The sequence below is a fragment of the Hoplias malabaricus genome, chromosome 14 (genome assembly GCF_029633855.1).
Source record: "Hoplias malabaricus isolate fHopMal1 chromosome 14, fHopMal1.hap1, whole genome shotgun sequence".
NCBI classification, from domain to species: domain Eukaryota; kingdom Metazoa; phylum Chordata; class Actinopteri; order Characiformes; family Erythrinidae; genus Hoplias; species Hoplias malabaricus.
Window position 1 is genome coordinate 41292614 of NC_089813.1, and position 17875 is coordinate 41310488.

General features: G+C 43.2%; 1 protein-coding gene across 2 annotated transcripts; it reads right to left on the bottom strand.

Annotated features, from left to right (window-relative positions):
• Positions 1–4236: 4236 nt before the first annotated feature.
• Positions 4237–13989, bottom strand: dio1 (iodothyronine deiodinase 1). 2 transcript variants are annotated; one of them, XM_066644504.1, is made up of 5 exons: positions 13854–13989; positions 11082–11477; positions 10139–10282; positions 8601–8800; positions 4237–6411 (listed from the first exon to the last, which is right to left on the bottom strand). In XM_066644504.1, exons 2-5 carry the CDS (start codon positions 11431–11433, stop codon positions 6346–6348), a joined length of 762 nt encoding a protein of 253 aa, XP_066500601.1. In that variant the 5' UTR covers positions 11434–11477; positions 13854–13989; the 3' UTR covers positions 4237–6345. The 2 variants fall into 2 exon arrangements, with proteins under 2 accessions (XP_066500601.1, XP_066500600.1); XM_066644503.1 differs by having other exon boundaries at positions 11082–11435; positions 13854–13963.
• Positions 13990–17875: the final 3886 nt, after the last annotated feature.

Sequence of the window (17875 nt, forward strand, 5' to 3'; positions counted from 1 at the left end):
GGTCATTAGACCTTTAAAACTAATGAAGCTCTGGTTCTGAGCTGGGCTGGGCCTTTGGATGGTGAGAGGTGAGAGCCTGAGTCCAGAGAACTGAGATACAAACACAGGCTAAGGCTTAATGTACACGAGGGAGAGGAGAGCACAAAGGGGGAACAAAATAATGAAAAACTATGACAACAAAAGACTGATTTCATAAAAATGACTAACAATGTTCGTGACTCAGTCAAAATAAATTTGAATACAGAGTTGCATGAACCAGTTAGGGGAGGGGTGTTTATGTTCTTATAATCCTCGTGAAACGGCATTTAATGATTCATTATGGAATGTACAGGATGTTTATATAAATATCTTGAACCGCAGCTCAGATTAAATTCACCTTTTTACACATATTCTCTTTGGCCCCTGCTCCTCCTTCTGTCTCTGAGCTCTTTAGGGACGACCTGCTGCTTCTCTCCTCCATGACTCTCGTCTTCTGCCGTGTTAGTGATGTGTTTGTCCAACTGCAGTGTTTGGGAGAAACAAACCCTTTGAGAAAGAGTCACAGTCCTGAGGTTTAGTGTCTGAGAGGTTTGATTCAGAAGGAGAGAATGCTAAACTGGTCAAGGCCGGAGCTGAGGAAGTCTGTGTACATTGTGTACAGCTCACAGATGGATTGTGGGTGGATTTCTTTAGAGCCTGAAATGTTCATGTAAAAGCCAGAGACAAGTTATTATGTGTATCAGCCATATTTTGTAGACTGTAGATTTTTGTTGACTCACTCACTGACTCACTCACTGACTCACTCACTCACTCACTCACTGACTCACTCACTGACTCACTCACTCACTGACTCACTAACTCACTCACTCACTCACTGACTCACTCACTCACTGACTCACTCACTGACTCACTCACTCACTGACTCACTCACTCACTGACTCACTCATTCACTCACTGACTCACTCATTCACTCACTGACTCACTCATTCACTCACTGACTCACTCACTGACTGACTCACTCACTCACTGACTCACTCTCTGTCTCACTCACTCACTCACTGACTCACTCACTGTCTCACTCACTGACTCACTCACTGACTCACTCACTGCCTCACTCACTCATTCACTCACTCACTGACTCATTCACTCACTGACTCACTCACTCACTCACTAACTCACTCACTCACTCACTGACTCATTCACTCACTCACTCATCTAGTGATGGTTTGGAACTGCACCACGAAGGGCGAGATTTCTTACATTCTCACTAACTTTTTTGGACTGTTCCCCAATGGGGTGCTATTAAGGGCTTCACATCAAACACGTATTCTTTTTTTTTTAAGCGACCTTCGGTGCTAGAAAGGCACTATATAGATGACATATCTATAAGAGCTCACTTAATTCAGGTTCATTACATATTTGAAGAGTGAATTTCTCTTATAGGATACAGAAAGTAAAATTGGAATTAAAAGCTAGTTTCTGGGTTCTTTTTATTTATAATTATTATTATATTTTTTTTAAATGTATTTATTTATTCCTAAGTTTTTGCTGTATTTTTTCCCCTCTGGTTTCATCTGTCAGTGAACCTCCCTGACTGGACATGGTGCCCCCAGGACTCCTGTGGTTCCTCTCAGGCCCGGGAGCCAATCCACTGGTTCTTTTCGAACTGCTGCTAACCCAACACCATTGAACAGCTTAAGGGGCTGGAGGAGAATGCAAACTGCCCAGATCAGGTACATCAGTTGAGAAATGCCTGCAGAGAATTTGAGAGGAGTGAGGCTAACTGTACTCTCTGTGAGACTTATGTAGATGCTCTTTAGCACACTATAAATCACATTTTGTTTCTGATGTACTGAGAAAAGTCTGTTTTCAAGGGAAAATGTGTGAACTGTGTGCTATAAAAACCACTTTAACACAAATTTGAACATGCAGATAAAAAAGAAAGAGGTTGTTAACTAATATTCTTTGGCCTGTAATTGACTGCAGAGAGTGCCACTTTGCTAAAGTCATCTTCTTTTCCACTTCATCCATTTCAGGGCTGGGGTTTTCTGACAAATGAGTGAGAATTATTTAAAAACACCGTTCCTTGAAGAAAGTCAGGAATTGATTGAGCTATTTCACAGTCACAGCCCGATAATGTAAATATTCAGGGAGACTGGAGGTATTTTAGTGAGTAAAATGTAAAGCTCCAATCCTAAAGGGAATAACCACAACCTTCAAGCCCTCAGACAGCATTGCACCAAGAACCCTACTTCATTTATAGTCAGTATAATCACAGGGGCTCAGTTTAAAACTGTGTCTAAAGGAAACTAAAGACTGTGTGTGTTGAGAAGTGCCTTCAACTTCTCTGGGCTCAGATGCATCTGGGATGGAGCATCGCCAAGTAACAGGCACCCACCCCCGTCCCCCCACCACAACACTGCTGTTGATTTCAGTGGAATGAAAGTCTTACCTGTGAAGCAGAGTCCGTTAGGGTTTAGATCACCTCTCTCTGAACTCACACACAAGGTTGTTAACACTTCCACAACGTTGAGCTCTTAGAAATGAACTGAGTGATGTTCACTTGCCTCCCCCACTCTCCAACATGTTCACACCTGCCTCACAATCAGATCCACAGACTCCACAGAGATTAAGGGTGGTCCGGTCTGGCACAGCACAAGCCTTTTAAATCTTTATTAGAGCAAGTCTTTGAGATTGCTTGAGTGTTATAAGAACATCCCCTCAGATGGTCCTCTCCTCTGTTAAAGGAGCACTCTGTCATTTTTTAACATTTAAAGTATCTAACCGTATAAATGAAAGTGATTGTTATTTTTGTATTAAAGTAGAACTCACAAGATGAAGGATCAAATTGCTTTGAAAACCCTGAATTAAGCCCTTTATGGGCGGCATGGTGTTGCAGCAGGTAGTGTCTCTGTCACAGCTCCAGGGTCCTGGAGGTTGTGGGTTTGAGTCCCGCTCCGGGTGACTGTCTGTGAGGAGTGTGGTGTGTTCTCCCTGTGTCTGTGTGGATTTCCTCCGGGTGACTGTCTGTGAGGAGTGTGGTGTGTTCTCCCTGTGTCTGTGTGGATTTCCTCCGGGTGACTGTCTGTGAGGAGTGTGGTGTGTTCTCTCTGTGTCTGCGTGGGTTTCCTCCGGGTGACTGTCTGTGAGGAGTGTGGTGTGTTCTCCCTGTGTCTACGTGGGTTTCCTCCGGGTGACTGTCTGTGAGGAGTGTTGTGTGTTCTCCCTGTGTCTGCGTGGGTTTCCTCCGGGTGACTGTCTGTGAGGAGTGTGGTGTGTTCTCCCTGTGTCTACGTGGGTTTCCTCCGGGTGACTGTCTGTGAGGAGTGTGGTGTGTTCTCCCTGTGTCTACGTGGGTTTCCTCCGGGTGACTGTCTGTGAGGAGTGTGGTGTGTTCTCCCTGTGTCTGCGTGGGTTTCCTCCAGGTGACTGTGTGTGAGGAGTGTTGTGTGTTCTCCCTGTGTCTGCGTGGGTTTCCTACGGGTGACTGTGAGGAGTGTGGTGTGTTCTCTCTGTGTCTGCGTGGGTTTCCTCCGGGTGACTGTTTGTGAGGAGTGTTGTGTGTTCTCCCTGTGTCTGTGTGGGATTCCTACGGGTGACTGTCCGGGAGGAGTGTGGTGTGTTCTCTCTGTGTCTGTGTGGGTTTCCTCCGGGTGACTGTCTGTGAGGAGTGTGGTGTGTTCTCCCTGTGTCTGTGTGGGTTTCCTCCGGGTGACTGTGAGGAGTGTGGTGTGTTCTCCCTGTGTCTGTGTGGGTTTCCTCCGGGTGACTGTCTGTGAGGAGTGTGGTGTGTTCTCTCTGTGTCTGTGTGGGTTTCCTCCGGGTGACTGTCTGTGAGGAGTGTGGTGTGTTCTCTCTGTGTCTGTGTGGGTTTCCTCCGGGTGACTGTCTGTGAGGAGTGTGGTGTGTTCTCCCTGTGTCTGCGTGGGTTTCCTCCAACAGTCCAAAAACACACATTGGTAGGTGGATTGGCGACTCAGAAGTCTCTGTAGGTGTGAGTGTGTGTCACTTTGTGAAGGACTGGTTGGTGGGCACTAGATCTACACAATAAGGTGGACATACAGTGAACAAAGTGTTTTTAAATGATAGTAAGTTAAACACTTCATGTAAACACTTAAATAATTTTGTATTTGTATATGTGCATATAACATGCAGCAAAAAACACTGCCCACCCCTGCTCCTTGCCTTTGATAAAAGTTAACCCATGTACCCCCCCCCCCCCGGTACCAACAAGATCACAACACACAAATCTCACCATAAACTGAACACTTTATTGAGAGTGAGACGTACACACGTGTGCCACAGCTGCTCTGCTCTGATCTCAGACCTAAACTACCCACAAAACATCAGCTTCACAGCCAGCAGTTTCCACTGTGAACTTCATGTACCGAAGAGAGCTGAGTCTTTATTGAACAGAGAGTTTACTGCCGGGTTTATTGCGTTAGCACAGGACAGAAAAATGCAGTGAAGATTTAAAGGCACACGGTTCAAAATCTGATTTATAAAAAAAGTAAAGCTTGGATCAATGCACCTTCGTTAATAAGAAAATAGATGACCACGAACGGACTGCAGCCTGTGATCTTAAACCATGGACACGGGGTGTACAGATTTAATATTAACACCTGCAGACATGATCAGGACTGTCCTGTAGGAACAAACCTTACCTCACCACTCGAGTGAAAAGGGGGAGTGCAGATGAAAAAAGATTCTATCATAAAACATTTTATTTTCTGATTTAATAATGTTTTTTTTTAAATAAAGAGTCAAAATTAGAGTCTGTTGGGAAATGTATCTTCACTGAGTTTAGGATAGTCATGTCTGGTTTATATTTTATTTAATTTTGTAGCCAGTTAATAATACACCATAAAACCCCTGTCAAACTGAGACATTCTCTTTGTGTATTACACAAGCCGCAGTTGTTTACAATTCGAATCAACGCGTCTGATCACAGCCTCTCTGTAATAAAACATGCAGTTGGTTAGTGCTCTTTAAAAACACTAACCCTATCCACAATGAGCTGATTCTGATAAAACAGGGTCTTATTTCCCACTTCTGTTCACAGGAACAGCACCCTCAGCTCCTCCAGGAAGGTGATAAAGGCTGGGTATCGGGGATGAGGTTGGGGTTCTGATCAGAGAATGATGCTGAGTGTCCTGGAATAATTCTGTATTTGTGTTTTTCACATCAGACTACAGAGGCCCGACGGTTTCATCTGCAATCATCACCAACAAACACATCTACAAAATGACTGAAGACTTCGCAGCATGTTCTCTATCAGAATTATGCGAGACAACAGCGATATGATACATGACATACAGTTGTTCAAATACACAGTCGACCCTCCGTATCCACAGCTTCCGCATCCTCAGATTCAATCAACCGAATGTTGGAAATCCTTGGGGAAAAACTAAAGTGTAGAAAGTGCAGTGCGCTGAAAGTTACTGCAGCCGCCCCATGACGTGATGCTCAGCGCACCTTCCTGCCATTTCACACATCCCCAGTCTCCCTCCAGCACTCGCCGTTAGAGCACTGTTCGTTTTCTTCGTTCCTTCATTAGAAGTGTCCTGAACATGTACAGACCTGTTCTGATCGTTATTCTCTAGACATTACATCCGTGCTTTTACAGCATTTCCATTGTACTTTGGGTGATCAGTGCTTTAGGGATGTGTTAAAGGAACACTAGGTAGTACTTTAACTTAAATTTACAGCTTCAAAATCATGGTGATGCTTTAGGCTCAGCACCGCAGAAACTTCACTATGTAACATGCGGAAGAGGGCTGATTTCAGGACAGTGCTGTAAAAGTAAATTACACTCGGCAACTGTAAGGGGAATCCTAGGAGCGAAAATATCAAATCTTACCTAGTGTTCCTTTAAAGTGTACAGAGGATGTGCCGAGGTTATACATACACACCGTGTCTATACAGGAGGTCCTCGGATTACGTCTGTCCCGAGTTACGATGTTTCGTGGTTACGACACATCTCCTATTCACTGTATAAACCTTGTTTCAACTTCAATGGTTTTGCGTCGTAAACGTCGTAACGTGAACTTAGGTTAGGATAAAATAAGTGCTTACAGTATGTTATTTACGTACAGTATGTACGTATGTTCCGACTTACACCGAAAATCGGTTTACGACACGACGTAGGAACGGATCAACGTCGTAAATCGAGGACCCCCTGTACAACATTTTATAAAATGGACTTGAGCACCCACAGATTTTGGTACCAGCTAGTTTTGGTACTGGAACCAACCCCACTGTGGATATGGAGGGCAGACTCCTCTTTACACACACGATAGTTGGAGATCGGACAATCGAGTTATCAAGGGTTATCAAAGGTACGGTTTCCCTCTCATCATCGATGCTTTAGTTCGACTTCTGCAGCACCTTCCTAACTTCCTCTGGACTGTAGCCCCATGGACCCTGTCCTCCCTGGACACAGAGAAAAATGAACAGAATCTGAGAAGACAGAGACATGCCCAAATTCAGGCAGCGTGCATTTGATTCTTACATTTGTGTTAGGGCTTTACTTTAGAGATTGGAACATTGCTGTGAAGATTTGATTAATTTTAAGCCACAAGACCAAGTGAGATCAAGTTGAAGGGTTAGTTCTGGGTCCACAGAGCCCTGTCACGACCGAGAACGCAGTTACTCCGCTCCAGAACATGTCCGGCTCCACTTACAAGTGAGTTGGTATACTATATGGACAAAAGGATTACACCTACAGGAAAACTACGGGAGTTTTAATGACATCCATTCTAAATACAGAGGCATTAATCTACAGGGTGGGCCATTTACATAGATACCTTAATAAAATGGGAATGTTTGTGGCACATTAGTATATGGGAGGGGGAGAAACTTTTCAAGATGGGTGGTGACCATGGCGGCCATTTTGGATCCAACTTTTGTTTTTTCAATAGGAAGAGGGTCAGCACCTGAAACTACGGTAACTGGAAGCCTGTGCTAGCATTTCTCCTGCGGTGTTGCTATCAGTGTGTGAAGAGTGGGAGAAGAGAGTTGCATTGACAATCAACACAATGGGCAGCACTTTGAACACATTTTATAAGTGCTCAGAGACTTGTAAAGTTAATTAAAAACCAATTTTTTTCTTGTGAAATTCCCAGTACGTTTGATGTGTCACATGACCCTCTTCCCATTGAAAAAACAAAAGTTGGATCCAAAATGGCTGACTTCAAAATGGCCACCATTGTCACCACCCATCTTGAAAAGCTCCCCCCCTCCCATATACTAATGTGCCACAAACAGGAAGTTAATATCACCAACCATTCCCATTTTATTAAGGTGTATCGGTATAAATGGCCCACACTGTAGAGTTGGTTTCCTCTTTTGTAGCTGTAACAGGTCTAGAACTAGAGCAGGCTTATGCGCTGTGGGGACCCCATTTAGCAAATTTTATGGACTGCCACTTTGTAGCCGAGTTGCTGTGGTTCCAGTTGTTTTTGGAATATCAAAAAGGGAAAATATTTCACAAATTGACTTGTTGCAATGAGTAAAATGCTTTAATTCTGTGAGTTCTTTGGAATGACGCCTTTTTTCACAAAGGGTTGTTAAACCAGACAAACAGGTGCTTGGTTTTATACACTTCTGGCAATGGGACTGAAAGAAATATGTGAATTCAATTATTATGCCCCAGTACCTTTTGTCCATACAGTGTATATATGTTTAGTTCTAAATGTAACAGACTGTGGTGAATGTTAACCCCCTTTACACGAACACACCTGACGTAACGTTTCAGAAGAGGAACATTTTCAGGATCTAGTGCCTGGAAATTCAGACCTGAACAGAATCTACAAATGATTGGCAGTTCGTCACATTGCTCAATTGCCCCTGAATTTCCTCAGTGCAGCAACAAATTTAAAACTTTGTGTCAGGCTTGAGACACTAAGACTTCAGCTTCTTTATCCTCCAACACTATAAACACTGTGTGACCTACTTCATCTGGGTATTAACATCTGGGCATTAACCACATCCTTCTGGACTTCCCACTGTGAATTGCCCAGTTGCACTAAAGCGCCCGCTACAGAAGAAGTGGATTTGAGACCCAGCTTTGTTTAATGTTTGAGCTCTCACTGTCAACAAACCCACAATAAAACACAGCCTGCTGCAACTGGATCTGACCCACTTTCTCTGTCACGCTTCTCCAGACACAAAGGCTACGTCCACAAGAGGACTTCTCAGTTAGATAAACGGACTAAAGGAGAGACAGATAAACAGACAGACAGGGACGCAGAGAAGCAGATACATAAATGTAAAGGTGAGAGAAAATCTTACTGAGATACAGCAGTGTGTCTATATCTCAGAGTTAAAACCATAAAAGAATCTCTGCTTTAAAGCAACGATAGCAGAATGAAGTCATCTTAAACTACACACTGTTACAGAGACAGAAAGATACTGTAGTCAGTGCCGTAGTCTGTGTTTATTCTGAGTTGGGCTCAGTGAAGGTGTTTATGTAAAGTACAAAGTACTCAAGGGCAAAGTTCCAGGACTTTCACCCTTCTTTTAAGTATTAACTCAGGAATAGGACGAAGGCCAAGCCACAGTTTAATGATGAATCTATCAGTGTCTGGACAGGTCTAAGCCTACGTCTGAGAATCGCGTACCTTATAGATGACTTTTCCTCCCTGAAGGACGTAGAGGCGCTCAGGCAGTGCTCCGTAACTGCTCGCTGTGATGTCACTCATCTCGTCCACCACCACTGGACACAGTGGATTTTCTTTAACCAGGATCTGAGCTGCGGTCAGTCGCTCCTCCAGGCTCCTGTGCTGCTTAATGTCCACATTGTTGCCATAGGCCCAGCCGTCTATTGAAAGATAACTGGAATATTAGGCCAAAATGTGCTAAAATATACAAAGCTATAACTACCCTCAGATAAATGCATTTACTCTGCCTTTTTACCATTTAAAATAAACATTCATTCATTCATTGTCTGTAACCCTTATCCAGTTCAGGGTCGCGGTGGGTCCAGAGCCTACCTGGAATCATTGGCCGCAAGGTGGGAATACACCCTGGAGGGGGCGCCAGTCCTTCACAGCGCAACACAGACACACATACACACTTTTGAGTCGCCAATCCACCTACCCACGCAGACACAGAGAGAACACACCACACTCCTCACAGACAGTCACCCGGAGCCGGAATCGAACCCACAACCTCCAGGTCGCTGGAGCTGTGACAGAGACACCACCTGCTGCACCACCATGGCGCCCTTAAAATAAACATATTATAAAAACATATACGTTTTCAGTGCATTAGCACATTAATGTTGGGATCTGTAGCCCACCAACCCACACACTGTGAAACAAGACACCCCCTGTCAGTGTTCTGTGTGCAGCCTAAATCCGAAAATGTGGGATAAAACGAGCCGCTCTGATTCTGCTCCGCTTCTGACGTCAAGTTCAGAGACTTTAGAATGGCCCCGCCCCCTCGTCTGAGTCTGTCCAATCACAGTGCTGGACCCGTGTTTATGTGAGAGCGCAAAGATGAGGTTAAACTCAGCAAAACAGACACAACGAGCGGAGAAATAAGAGCACTGAGTAAAAACGGAGAAGAAAGAGAACAGAGTGAAAACGGCTAAAAACCAGAGCTTCTGCTCCTCGCTCCTCACTGCTGTGCGCTCGGGGTCGGGGTGAACAGCGAGCGGCTCATTATCATTTAAAGGAACAGGTGCTGAAAGCGGGCGTTCTGAACAGGGCTGCGGGGTTTTGATCAGTCTGTATAGCCTCTAATTGGCGTCTAAATTTGATACAGTTTACATAGATCAGCCAAAACATGACAGTGTCATCCTTGTTTCTAACTCACTGTCCATTTTATAATTTCCTCTGATCATACAAGGGCACTGAAGTTTTACAATTACAGACTGTAGCCCCATGGTTCTCAGGCCTGTCCTAGTGGGCCTCTGCTCTGCATGTAGCAGTTTTCTCTTCACTCCATCACAGCTACTTAAGCTTGGGAAGGAGTTGTTAATTATCTCATTAGTTGGGTCAGGTGTGTTTGGAGCAGAGTAATCTCTAAAACGTGCAGGTAAGGGACCCACGAGGACCAGGACTGAGAAACACTGTGGTAGTCAGGTGACCACTGAGCTGAACCCGTAATAAACCAATCAATAGATATCTCTCTCTCTCTGTGTGTGTGTGTTTACCTGTTGCATGGGCTTCAGCGATGTAGATGATGAGGAAATCAGCCACACCCCCGAAGTCCCTGACGAGCTGCTTGAACTCGTCAAGTTTAAACAGGAACGGGGGTCAGGTACAGCTTCCAAAGCTCAGGACGAGTGGACGATTTCCTGTGGAGATAAGGCCGGGGTGTTTATGGATGTGAGTGATAAGGGAGTGTGTAGATGTTTGATCTGAGGCAGTAAATGGCACCCCACCTGTGGAGAAGTTCTTAAACACGAGCGAGTATGTTTTTCGAGTTACAAGCCATTTTCACATCAAGATTCTACAGGTGTGTTTATTATTGTCAGCTTCAGTTTGATTCAAACGAACCCTTGTATCATTGCCCTCTTAGTGTGGTGTGTTAAAGTAAGTGTGAACGCTTTCATTTAAACTCTGGTACATAGCAAACCAGTGGTGCCAACCCACACAAGAAGGTGTTTCTAAAAGAATAGTAGTGTGCTTCCCTTCAAATAAGAACTCAATACGAACCAATGGCACCTACCCGAAACCATGAACCCGAAACAGGATGTGAAGTCACAGGATGCAACACTTAACGAGCAGCAAAATAAGAGTGCACTGAAAACAGCAGCAGACCTTCATTGGTTTGTGCAGTGAAAGAATTTCCAGTTGGTAAAAAGCAACACCAGGTACACAGCCCAGACGTGTGCCTTAAAGTAACAGTAGGTAATATTTTTACCTTAAAATGTATACTTCAAAATCACCGTGATGCTTCACTGACCTTCACCAAGGAGCTTAGAGCCGCTGCCATTGTTACTCCAAACTCAGCACAGCAGAAACTGCACAATGTAACTTTTGGAAGAGGGTAGGGATTTACTGATCACAACCGATGTGTCATAAGCCATACCTTTGTGATTGTGCAGTGCAGTACAGAGGGAATAACTGTAGCCGAGTGCGGCTGTTATTTACCTTTGATAAAGCTATGGACGCTGGTCCTCTCCCCCTGCAGGGTGACTATAGGCGAGTCCGGAGCTGGATGTCCCTCAAACGCAGAGTCTCCAAACGAGTTCCAACAGCCCCTCACGATCGCCTGGAGAAACCGGGCTGAGCCAAACGTTGGAGCCCAGTCCTCGTAACGGAACCGCGGGTTGTAGGTCATGGTGCTCCGCTCGCCCAAACGCAGCATTAACCTGCGACTCAGAGCCGGACTCACAGCAGCCAGCAGCTTCATGAAGCAGAACTGACCCCACATCAGCAGGAGCATCAACACACTGCGCCCATACACCCTCAGCCTCAGGAGAGCAAACCTCACCGATACCATCCCTGCAGACAGACACAGAGAGAATCAGCCTGTCAGATAGACACCTAAAGACAGAGAGAATCAGACTGTCAGACACATAAAGACAGAGAGAATCAGACTGTCAGATAGACACCTAAAGACAGAGAGACAGACAGAGAGAATCAGACTGTCAGATAGACACCTAAAGACAGATAGACAGACAGAGAGAATCAGACTGTCAGATAGATACCTAAAGACAGAGAGACAGACAGAGAGAATCAGACTGTCAGATAGACACCTAAAGACAGAGAGACAGACAGAGAGAATCAGACTGTCAGATAGATACCTAAAGACAGAGAGAATCAGACTGTCAGATAGACACCTAAAGACAGAGAGAATCAGACTGTCAGACAGACACATACAGCCTGAGAGACAGACAGAGAGAATCAGACTGTCAGATAGACACATACAGCCTGAGAGACAGACAGAGAGAATCAGACTGTCAGATAGACACATACAGCCTGAGAGACAGACAGAGAGAATCAGACTGTCAGATAGACACATACAGCCTGAGAGACAGACAGAGAGAATCAGACTGTCAGATAGACACCTAAAGACAGAGAGAATCAGACTGTCAGACAGACAGAGAGAATCAGACTGTCAGATAGACACCTAAAGACAGACAGAGAGAAGCAGAATGTCAGATAGACACATACAGCCTGAGAGACAGAGAGAATCAGACTGTCAGATAGACACCTAAAGACAGACAGAGAGAATCAGACTGTCAGACAGACACCTAAAGACAGACAGAGAGAAGCAGAATGTCAGATAGACACATACAGCCTGAGAGACAGACAGAGAGAATCAGACTGTCAGATAGACACATACAGCCTGAGAGACAGACAGAGAGAATCAGACTGTCAGATAGACACATACAGCCTGAGAGACAGACAGAGAGAATCAGACTGTCAGATAGACACCTAAAGACAGAGAGAATCAGACTGTCAGACAGACAGAGAGAATCAGACTGTCAGACAGACACATACAGCCTGAGAGACAGACAGAGAGAATCAGACTGTCAGATAGACACATACAGCCTGAGAGACAGACAGAGAGAATCAGACTGTCAGATAGACACATACAGCCTGAGAGACAGACAGAGAGAATCAGACTGTCAGATAGACACATACAGCCTGAGAGACAGACAGAGAGAATCAGACTGTCAGATAGACACATACAGCCTGAGAGACAGACAGAGAGAATCAGACTGTCAGATAGACACCTAAAGACAGAGAGAATCAGACTGTCAGACAGACAGAGAGAATCAGACTGTCAGATAGACACCTAAAGACAGACAGAGAGAAGCAGAATGTCAGATAGACACATACAGCCTGAGAGACAGAGAGAATCAGACTGTCAGATAGACACCTAAAGACAGACAGAGAGAATCAGACTGTCAGACAGACACCTAAAGACAGACAGAGAGAAGCAGAATGTCAGATAGACACATACAGCCTGAGAGACAGACAGAGAGAATCAGACTGTCAGATAGACACCTAAAGACAGAGAGACAGACTGTCAGACAGACAGAGAGAATCAGACTGTCAGATAGACACCTAAAGACAGACAGAGAGAAGCAGAATGTCAGATAGACACATACAGCCTGAGAGACAGAGAGAATCAGACTGTCAGATAGACACCTAAAGACAGAGAGACAGACAGAGAGAATCAGACTGTCAGACAGACACCTAAAGACAGACAGAGAGAAGCAGAATGTCAGATAGACACATACAGCCTGAGAGACAGACAGAGAGAATCAGACTGTCAGATAGACACCTAAAGACAGAGAGACAGACTGTCAGACAGACAGAGAGAATCAGACTGTCAGATAGACACCTAAAGACAGACAGAGAGAAGCAGAATGTCAGATAGACACATACAGCCTGAGAGACAGAGAGAATCAGACTGTCAGATAGACACCTAAAGACAGACAGAGAGAATCAGACTGTCAGACAGACAGAGAGAATCAGACTGTCAGACAGACACCTAAAGACAGACAGAGAGAATCAGACTGTCAGACAGACACCTAAAGACAGACAGAGAGAATCAGACTGTCAGATAGACACCTAAAGACAGACAGAGAGAAGCAGAATGTCAGATAGACACATACAGCCTGAGAGACAGACAGAGAGAATCAGACTGTCAGACAGACACCTAAAGACAGACAGAGAGAATCAGACTGTCAGATAGACACCTAAAGACAGAGAGACAGACTGTCAGACAGACAGAGAGAAGCAGAATGTCAGACAGACACCTAAAGACAGAGAGACAGACACAAACATTGAGAGTGTGAGAAAGACAGAGACCCAGAAAGTCAGATAAAGACTGAGAGACAGAGAGAGAAACTCTCTCCCAGTCTTTACTCTCAGACAAAAGACTCAAAGAAAAGGAGAGAAACTCACTGTCAGACAGATGAAGACAATCAGAATTAAACGGACTGAGAGACAGAAAACACTGGACTGAGACAGAGACGGACAGGGAGGAACTGGGCGGTCGATCAGATAAGTTTTTATTTGCTGCTGTGACGTCGTTTCTTCACATTCTTCTGCTTCGTCTCCGAGGATTCACAACTACAAGCTTATGGCGACACCTACTGGACCACAGCTGCGTTAGCCGTTATTAAAGGGCCCATACCCTAAAACTAAACATTGTTTCTTCAGCAGTTTTTTACACTATTGTTGAAAAAAAAACTATCCCTGAAATGTCCGTGTATAATTAATCGCCTAAACTCATTCAGACTGATGTCCTATGACGTGCTCTATAACTAAGGCTTCTAAATCGAGCTCAGATAGTTATGCTAGTAAATAAAATGGTATATTTGTGTTGTAGACATGAAACATCTGGTTTTATCTCATAATGTAATCAAAGTCGAGGCTCTGTATTTCCTCAGACAGGAATTATGCTGAAAAACTGTAATTCTTCTGTATCATGAATTCCGAATCCTGACTAATGCATTAGAACATAGGCTGCATTCAAATGGCGGGGGCTCATTATTCCATCATTACAGGCGGTGGTTATAGTTTTTCTCCAGACATTCCTCAGCTTCCATGGGGCTCTGTGTCAGAATCATTAGAGACACAGTGTGTCCTGCCGTAGGATGTAATGGTGTTTTACTCTGTATTCCACTGGCTGAATGAAGCCTTGACTACAGTGACCTCCAGCGGCCACGCAGCTGAACTACAGCGACACCCCAAACAGCAAAAAGTGCCCAACTATCCATTCAGGGTCGCAATTAATGATTATTCCTTCATTTCTTTGTTATTTTATTGTATATTAGATTTGTAAATAATTGTAATACTGCACAGTGTCAACATTTCCAGGCCAATCTTTTTAAAGGTCTAGTCATTATTTTATTTCTCATTATATTATTGTTTTTTTTTTTCAGAATAGAATCTGTGCATTTGAAAGATGGACTGATAGATCATTGCTGTCCAAAGAAAAACACTGTACATTTATAAGGAGAATTTTTAATGGAAGCCAATGTAAAAATAACTTATCCCGAGGTTATTGTATATTTTCATGATGTAGTATATTTTAAATCCACAAAAATGGAGATGTTTTCTTTGACAGCGACGTCTGGAACAAACTTGTTTCAAATTTTAGAGTTTATCTGTTTTAATTCGAAAATAAAATGAGTAGTAAAATTAGTAGAGATCTACTGTCCTCTAGTGATGTGTCGGTCGCGAACGAACCGGTTCAAAGAGCCGGCTCTTGTGAGTGAACGATGAGAGCCGGTTCCCGTCTAAGACCGAGCCATTTTTTTTCTAAGGCTTGTCATTCAACCAATCAGAGAACAACAAGCAAGCTCCAACCCTCCAACCCTCCGAGCTGAGACACTTGGAAACTTCTGCCTTCCAAAAAATAGTTGAAGAAGATGTTAAATCAGTTAAATGTTTGTTGACAGTTGTGGGTGTTTTAATCACTACCGTTGAATGCTGCTGTTGTGCACTTTGCAGAGTATTTGTTTATTTCCCAGAAATGGATGATTATTTAATTTAATAAGCTATTTTGTAATACCTACCTTTTGGGTTCCATTGGCTGTATTTCAGAGTTTACAAGTGATTATTATTAAGGTGTTTAAATAAAAATCCAGTTATTTATAGTTTAAAGTTTTTATTTAAAGTTATTTATTCAATTGAATGTGTGAGTGCAATCAGTGACAGCCATAAAAACAATTGGCCATTGCAACACTATTTATTTTTATTATTGAACAATAATATTTTGTCCATATCGTCATGTAAAATGTAGGTAATATTGTTCTGTACCAGTGGAAATAAGTGGTAAAACAAAGAGCCATTTAGGAGCCGAAAGAGCCGGCTCTTAATGAAGAGCCGAGTCAAAAGAGCCGGCTCCCCAAAAAGAGCCGAATTTCCCATCACTAGTATTCAGACAGACACCTGTTTTAACAGCATCGTATCTGAATATTAAGTGACCCGTAGACGGCAATTGAAGGAGTATTTCCGATTTATCTACTAATTTATGACTTTAATAAGCTCTAATTATGTCTTTATTAGCATTTAAACAGAATTAATTAATGACATTATGTTTCCATTAGGCCTTTATAAGGAATAAGAAGATTAACAGAAGAGCCGAACCGCTCAAGAGATTTAATGTGGTTTATCTATTTAAGTCGAGTTTAATTCTAGTCTCCTTAAAATGTAAGCCCACTTAAAATGGCTGTAATATATATGAGAGTGACCGCTGGGGGCAGCAGAGCACAGGATATCACACTCCTCTAAAGCTCTATGTTTGTGAGCATTGAATGCCATAGCTGCATTGTTTTTTGTTATTTACGTATTAAATAGCAGTGTTATAAATATTTACCATGTAGATGCTCACAGTTGTGTTAAAATGTTCATTTGTAGCCAGAACAAAGTTATATATTAATTGAAATGCCTAAAAACAACCCAAACTACCTCCAAACTACGAAATATCACTGTCCCAAGAAATCAACCCAGTGACTCAATCTGAAAAAAACATAATACACTGGAAAGTTATTAGATGTGAAGTGATGTTAGTAAATTTTATTTGTAGAATACCAGACTTTTACGTTATATATTTGTTGATTGTATAAAAAACTAAATAGGATTTTATTCCAAATAATTTTGGACACTTCATTGGCTGATTCCACTAGAAATATTCCATATTTCAAAAGGCAGCTATTCTTTATAAAAGGCAAAGTACAAATAAAAGAAGTTGTCCTCCACCCCGGCATTTTACACTCTGCAAAAACTGATTTACATTTTCTGTTTGTCTTTTGCTGCTTTACCAGCTCATATTCTTCAGGGTTGTTTCCCGTCATCTGGGTTTGGGTTGGCCGTGTTGGACCTGCAGTTTAAAGTTAGACAAATAGAAATAAAGGATTTTGTAAACTTTAAGAACGGGTTATAAAATGAAAACTTTCTTTAAAGTTCAACTGTTTCATTTGAACAATTTTGAAGAGATATGAACCTATCACTACACAGTCATTGATGAGTATAGATTTAGTGGTGATTGTCATGAAAAGGCTCCCCCAGGGAGCACCACAGGCTCATGTTCACCCTTGCTTTGTACTGTGTGTTGTTTGTCCATGTGATTCTCGCCTGTGTGTCTTGGTGTCAGACGTGTACTGCGTCTGGACTGATGGAGACCTTTCAGAGAGGCACTGTATCCATTCAGGGCTGACGGCGTTGAAATCCCGACCTGCAGAATGAGGGGGAACGAGCACCGAACGACCTGACTGATCCAGCTAGCAGTGGCTCGAAGATGGCCGTGACAGTCCAGAGCTCCTAACTTAGCGGACACTCAAGGACAGCTGCCAGTTCACTGTCAAAACAACCGTTACTACTGAGGTACATTTAAGGGTTCATATTCTGTACCTCGTAATTAGAAAGCATCATTGTGCCTTATTCTATTTTAATCGTAGATTAAAAAATTTTGTAAACTTTCATACGCCCCGTTTTCACCCCCAGGACTTACACTGTGTTCTTTTATTTTACACTCTTCTATAATTAAAGATTACAGAGATCCCCCTCTCCTTCTGGAGAAAAGAATGTAATGAACCATTAGAGAACACAACTGGACTCTAACACCACTGCAGTACCTTTAAAGATACACTACACTGTCTGTAGCTTTAGAGATACACTACACTGTCTGTAGCTTTAGAGATACACTACGCTGTCTGTAGCTTTAGAGATGCACTACGCTGTCTGTAGCTTTAGAGATGCACTACGCTGTCTGTAGCTTTAGAGATGCACTACGCTGTCTGTAGCTTTAGAGATGCACTACGCTGTCTGTAGCTTTAGAGATGCACTACGCTGTCTGTAGCTTTAGAGATGCACTACGCTGTCTGTAGCTTTAGAGATGCACTACGCTGTCTGTAGCTTTAGAGATGCACTACGCTGTCTGTAGCTTTAGAGATGCACTACGCTGTCTGTAGCTTTAG